General features: G+C 43.9%; 1 protein-coding gene across 1 annotated transcript in view; it reads left to right on the forward strand.

Moving 5' to 3' along the window:
- The window catches only part of LOC148535176 (ovochymase-2-like), a 163,496-nt gene extending 158,352 nt beyond the window's left edge, over window positions 1–5,144 (forward strand). The window contains exon 25 of the mRNA XM_088464456.1: window positions 4,953–5,144. Coding sequence (XP_088320582.1) covers window positions 4,953–5,144 — 192 coding nt within the window. The remainder of the gene's footprint in view (window positions 1–4,952) is intronic.
- Window positions 5,145–6,838: the final 1,694 nt, after the last annotated feature.

Here is a 6,838-nt window from a genome sequence, read left to right on the forward strand (position 1 = left end):
TGTATTGAATTAACTGTGGCTTCTACTCATTCAAAAGCAATATTTACACTCCACTAACTCGTTCACTTACAGTGGTGCTTGAAAGTTTGTGAGTCCTTCAGAAATTTCTATATTTCTGCTGAATTTGGCCTAAAACTATCTTGGATTTTCACAAAAGTCCTAAAAGTAGATAAAGAGAAACAAATCAAACAAATGACACAAAAAAAATTAGACATTCTCATTTTTTTATCGCGGAAAATGATCCAATATCACATATCTGTGAGTGGCAAAAGTAAGTGAACCTTTGCTTTCAGTATCTGGTATGACCCCCTTGTGTCACGATCCGGTGCAAGTGTTCCTCTGTGGAGGATGGTAAGTCGAGGGGTAAGTCGAGGGGTTCGGATGACTAGGGAAGTCACAGTAACTAGGTCTCCTAGTTGCGGTCAAACCCAGGTTTGGCTAGACCTGCCCAGAAGCGCGGAGTCTAACGCACTTGGTGGTTTTCTCCAGTGACCCCTCCAATTGGGATTTGGTTTTTGCCGCACCAAGTGAGCAGGTTGTGGCCCTCTGGACAGGTACCTGGGAATGGCAGAACACCAAACTATATTAAAATGCTAGAACACTGGAGGTGAACAGAATGATTGAACTCTGGAGATGGATCTGAATGCTTGAACACGGGGAAAGAATCTGAATGCTAGAACACAGGCATGGACTGGGAATAGTTAAATATCCAGGTGCTGATTTGCACAGAAAAACACAGAGAGATGTACAGCTGGGAGCTGACTAGTGATTAGCACGATATCTGACACCTTGGTAGCACAGAGAAGCTGCAATAGAACTAGCAGCACATATACAAAGACACACAGGAAAAATACATAAAACACTGAAGTTCTGTGAGAGAGCTAAAGTCTCAGACTGAGGATTAGCATGGAAGCTAATACAAGAAATACTGGAACACTGTGAATAAGCTGAGCAACACTCTGAAAGGAAATAACACAGAGCAATACTGGTGAGAATCACAGTCACTGGAACAGCGAAGTTAAACAGCAGTTTCCTGTTCCTGTAGTCAGGCTTAAATACCCCTGGGTAGAGGATCAGCTGAGTTACCACAGGACTGCCATTGGAAAGACTAGTCAGGTGATATGAACCAACATGGCTGCGCCCATGGCCAGCACCCCGGAAACCAGGATGCACACACAGAAGCTTCAGGTCCTTCCACAACATTTCGATTGGATTAAGATCAGGACTTTGACTTGGCCATTCCAAAACTTTAAATGTATTCCTTTCTAATCATTCTTTGGTGGAATGACTTGTGTGCCCTGGGTTGTTGTCTTGCTGCATCCCACATTCTCTTGAGATGCAGATCATGGACAGATGTGCTGACATTTTCCTTTAGAATATTTTGGTATAATTCAGAATTCATTATCCCATCAATTATGGCAAGTCATCCTGGGCCAAATGCAGCAAAACAGGCCCAAACCATGATACCATCAACACCGTGTTTTACAGATGGTATGAGGTTTTTATGCTGGAATGCGGTGTACTCCTTTCTCCAAGCATAACGTTTCTCATTTAAACCAAAAACTCTAATAATGGTTTGGAATTTCCTCCATTTGTACACAATCTGTCTGACTGTTGATTGATGAAGTCCAAACTCTTTAGAGATGGTGTTTCCAGCCTGATGAGCATCAACAACTCTTCTTCTGAGATCCTCAGAAATCTCCTTTGTTCGTGGCATGATACATTTCCACACACATGTGTCGTAAACATCAGCCTTTAATAGATCCCTGTTCTTTTACAAAGACAGGTTGTCCACTCACACCTGATCGTCATCCCATAGATTGAAAATACCTGACTCTAATTCCACCTTCAAAATATCTGCTAAGCCTAATATCTGCTAAGCCTAAACCTCACATACTTTTGCCACTCACATATATGTGATATTGGATCATTTTCCTCAAAAATAAAATGAGCATGTCTAATTTTTTTGTCTCATTTGTTTGATGTGGTTTTCTTTATCTACTTCTAAGACTTGTGTGAAAATCTGAGGTAGTTTTAGGCCAAATTTCAGCAGAAATATAGAAAATTCTGAACGACTCAAGCACCACTGTAAATCTTGGGGGAACATCTTCAGGGGATCAAGGGATCTTTCACTATCCTTCCCCCAGGGGTCTCTCACTGCCCACTCTTCTGGATCTGTCACTCAGGGATGTAATCAGAATTTAGACAGACAAAACAAAGATAATCAAAATGATTACACCAAAATGTCGACTGTCATAATATCGACATGGTAAAAATTTCAACATGGGCATAAGGTCGATAGGATCATAAAGTCAACAGCTAAAATAGACACAGTCAAAATGTCAACATTGAAAAAAATGTCGACAGGGTCAAAATATTGACAGTGTCATAATGTAGACAACCAAAATTTAAAGACAGTTAAAATGTCCACAGTCATAATATAGACATGCCTATACAGGTTGTGTCTCCCATATCCAAAATGCTTGGGACCAGGGGTATTTTGGATATCGGAATATTCCGTATTTTGGAATATTTGCATACCATAATGAGATATCCGGAGAATGGGACCCAAATCTAAACACAGAATGCATTTATGTATTATATACACCTTATACACACAGCATGCAGGTAATTTTATACAATATTTTCAATACTTTTGTGGCTCAAAGTTTGTGTACTTACATGAAATTCATTTATGTTTCATATACACTTATACACAGAGCCTGAAGGTTATTTTATATTGTATTTTAATAATTATGTAATTTTAACAAAGTTTGTGTACATTGAACCATCAGAAAGCAAAGGTTTCACTTTCTCAGTCATGCTAAAAATATTCCATATTTCGGAATATTACGTATTTCGGAGACTCAACCTTTATTGTGAATGTTTGTATGACCAAAAAATAGCTAAATTCAAGAAAAAAATCATAAAGTCCTACCCAAAATCCATATTTAGGACCAAACCTCTCAGCCTGGGCTAGTATTGGAGAATTGTGGGAGGGGGACAGTGTGGGGTTCCCCCTAATTTCCAATAATCAGCAACAGGATGAACTAGCCGGGAGACACACAGTGGACCTCATTCAGAGTCGGCCGTTGCGGCTGCACGGTCGTACGCCACCGATGTTCGCTAAACTGAGCATGCGTAAAGTTCGCAATGCGCGTGCGCAAACTAGCGGCGACGATCAGAAATTTCTCTCTCCTTGAACACAGCCAGGTCGGTAGTTTGAGTGACAGAATGAGGCGTTTGTCGGTGGTAACAGGGGAAGGTGCTTGAAAACGGGGGAGTGGAGATCCGAACGCAGGCGTGCCTAATTATGCGAACGGCATTTTATGGGAGTGCATAATTAACAAAGTAGTGTCATGGCACACGTGACATGGGTGGTTTGTACACTGACCTGATCGTAGTGCTTAAGAGAGGGTATGGTCAACCTTAAGCTCTACGACCAGTTCCGATGGTTACCGATGGTCTCGATTAATCCTTTTATGGCCGGATATGACGTGTAATGCGTACGAGAAGGGGGCATATTTTTTGTCTTACGGCCGCATCCTCCCCTTGGTCGGCCAGTTAACGATCCGATCTTAGGGACGCAACTTGCGAGTGCATCATTTGCATATCCGGCCCCCTTTCCCTTACGACCGTGCGGCCGCAACGACCGACTCTGAATGAGGTCCCGTGTGTGGGTACGAAGCGGACCTGATTCATGTATTTTGTATTCACATTTTTTTCAACATTGTATTTTAATAATATCTGTGACAGCTTGAAGCATCGGGTCCTTTGCAATGGCACAGGTGGCATCCCCAAAAATCCAGCCTTGATTATATGTGTTATAATTTAGATGGTTTAGATGAGTATACCCACCCTATGGATGAGCACAGAAATACATGGTGAATGCATCTCATCTTCCATGTATGACCACCATTGTCTGTCACTACGGGCCTCATACAGTGAGGAGATCATTTCTATTAAAGACTTGATCTCGCCTTAATTTAGAAAAGGTGAGGTATATCAAGAAGATCATCTGCTAGGTGAATTACATTTATTTATTAACTTCTGCATTTAGGTAATAAAAAGATTTCTACAGTACACACTACGGGAGAGACTTATCAAATCTTACGCCAGGTACACACTAAATGATGTGTGTGCGCAGCTGGTGCAAAATGCAATGAACGACACATTGTGCGGTTGTTTGACACCACATGATCTGGTGAACATTCACCAGCCGCATCCACAAGTATGGGGTCGTTCATCAAATTGACAGATTGAGCAGCATGTATGCTCGATCTGTCGATGCGATGAACAACCCAGCTGGAGCGCGCATCGTCGCTCATAGTGGGTACACACTCGCCGATATGGACTCTATGTCATCTTGATCCGCTGGATCGGGTGACATATCATCTAGTGTGTACCCACCTTTAAAGAGGGATAAAGTGGAGAAATTGCTCATAACAACCAGTCAGCTCCTGTCATTGAAAAATGACAGTTAGAAGCTAATTGGTTGGTACTTTATCTACTTCCACTTTATCTCTCTCCAAGGCTTAGTACATATACCCCTATATCTCTATCCAAATTTGCTAAATCTCCCCTTATAAATGTTTTCATTTCCTCTTAAGTCCCATCTGCACCAGAGTGCCCTATCACATACAGGTTGTGCCCTCCACATACATACTGTATATATTAGGTCATCATGAGTTGTTAATTACAAGCTGGAGACAACAATCACTGTGTTTGTTGTGAGGTACTTGCCATGGTAAAGGCAGTGTTACCACAGGCATTAGGTCAGTGGGAAAAATTGGCAGAGGTGAAAAAAATAAAATAAATACACTGCTTTTCTATTGCTCTTTCCAGGCCGCAGGGGGGGAGTACAAGAGTGACATCTGGATTTATTACACAGTGCATAGTTACTCAGTATGGTAGTGTGCTCATGGTAAATTACTATTACTTTCTTTTTTCAGAGTGATGCTGAAGGAGCGCTACTTTGTAAATCTGCTTCAGACGCTGCCTGGGAAGTTCAAGGAATTGCAAGCTTTGGGCCCAAAAATTGTGTGTTGGATAAAAAGCCTCAGGTCTTCACCCAAGTGTCATCCTACAGGGAGTGGGTTGTAGACAAGATCAAAAAGTACACTTATGAGAAGACCATGGCATAAACAGATTTTATTTGGACTGCTTGAGACATATACCAAAATGATAATAATTATGGATAATAAAAATGTAATTAAAACATTGCCGAAAATCTTGCTTGACATACACTATACGGTACCTTTTGTCTTATTTCTGTATGTAGTAAAATCAATTTGTCTTCAAATCATAGCATCTACATCTGTTTAAAATAGGGTTACAGGATTCAGGTTTGTAAAATAACCAATACTAACTGTTTGTAGGCCAGACACTTGCATGTAGAAAGAGGGGCGTAAATAGCTAATTGAAGGCCCCATAGCAATGGTTTGTAAGGGCCCCTATGTACGTAATGCCCGGCGGTTGGAATCCCAGCAGAGGAGGAAATCCTGATCGTCAAAGGTACGTATATACTAACCTATTTCTACCTCCTAAACCTCCCTTAGGGGTGCCTAACACTAACCTTACCCCCCCCAAGTTCATAACCATAATCCCCCCTCTAAGTGCCTAAACCTAACCTCCCCTTCCCCGCCACCTAAACCTAAGGGCTTCATTCAGAGGCGGCCGTACGGTCTACGACCGCACGGCCGCCTCGATGTTTGTCCAGTGCGCATGCACACGAGGGAGCCGGCTCCTTCGTGCGCATGCGTGAGACCCTCTATGACCGACAGCGCTGGTCGTAGCGGGTCTCTTTCCAAAGGGGGCGAGCTGTCGATGTTGATTGACAGCTCGCCTCATTTGGAAGGCAGGCCGGGGGGGTGGCAGCCCAAACGGAGGCGTTCCCATGGGAACGCCTGCCGTTTGGGGGAGGCCCCACTGACATCACTAGTGATGTCAGTGGAGAGCTTCCAGCTCTGACAGAGCCAGAAGCTCTCCGGGGCTTACGACAAGTGAGACCCTACCCTAGGGTCTCATCGTAAGCCCCGATGGTCGCGATGGTCTATGACCATCGCGACCATCACCCTAGCGGTCGTTAGAGCTGTGGGTGTAAACCCACAGCCTAACGACCGAAACAGAGGCAGCCGGTCAGGATGCAAGCGGCCGCCCAGTTTCTGAGCGACCGCTTGCATCCTCCAACCGCCTCTGAATGAGGGCCTAAGTACCCCCCAGGTGTGCCTAATGCTAGCCCCCCTTCCCCTAGCCTAAACCTATTCTCCCAGGGGAGTGCCTAACCTCATAGTTCCCCCCCGGGAACCCTAAACCTAACCGACCCCCCCCCCCCGCACAGCTATCGGCACCCGGCGTACCTTCGATCGGGATGCCAGGCGTTGGGCTCCCGGCGTATGTCTAATGACAGGCGTCGGTATGTCTTTAGATCCGTGCTGGGATATGAAAGTCGGGGAGCCAGCAACATTGTAACTTCTTCCCTTGTCACTGTAAACAACTGTAATTCTTATATAGCAGCCAGGTCTGACTTATTTCACACTTTCATCATTGGACCATGTAGGCAGTTCTCACTCTGAAGCACTCACTGACCCTGTGTGACATGCCTGTACATCATGGAGGCATTACTCAATCTAAAGATATTGGAAGAAACAAATTCTACTTGTAACCCCCCTTTTACCTCTCTGAAGGGTCACCAGGTTACTAACTCCCTTTTCACTCTTAATGTACCCACCCTTAGCATTCCTCTAAGTGGTGTTCATCCTATTGTCAGTGCCTCCACCCAAGTATCGGGTTAGTTAGGATGGGCCTACTTGGGAAAACCCCTGTTAAGCTACTAGTT

Source organism: Taudactylus pleione, unplaced genomic scaffold (assembly GCF_031769625.1).
Source record: "Taudactylus pleione unplaced genomic scaffold, aTauple2 ptg000055l, whole genome shotgun sequence".
NCBI classification, from domain to species: domain Eukaryota; kingdom Metazoa; phylum Chordata; class Amphibia; order Anura; family Myobatrachidae; genus Taudactylus; species Taudactylus pleione.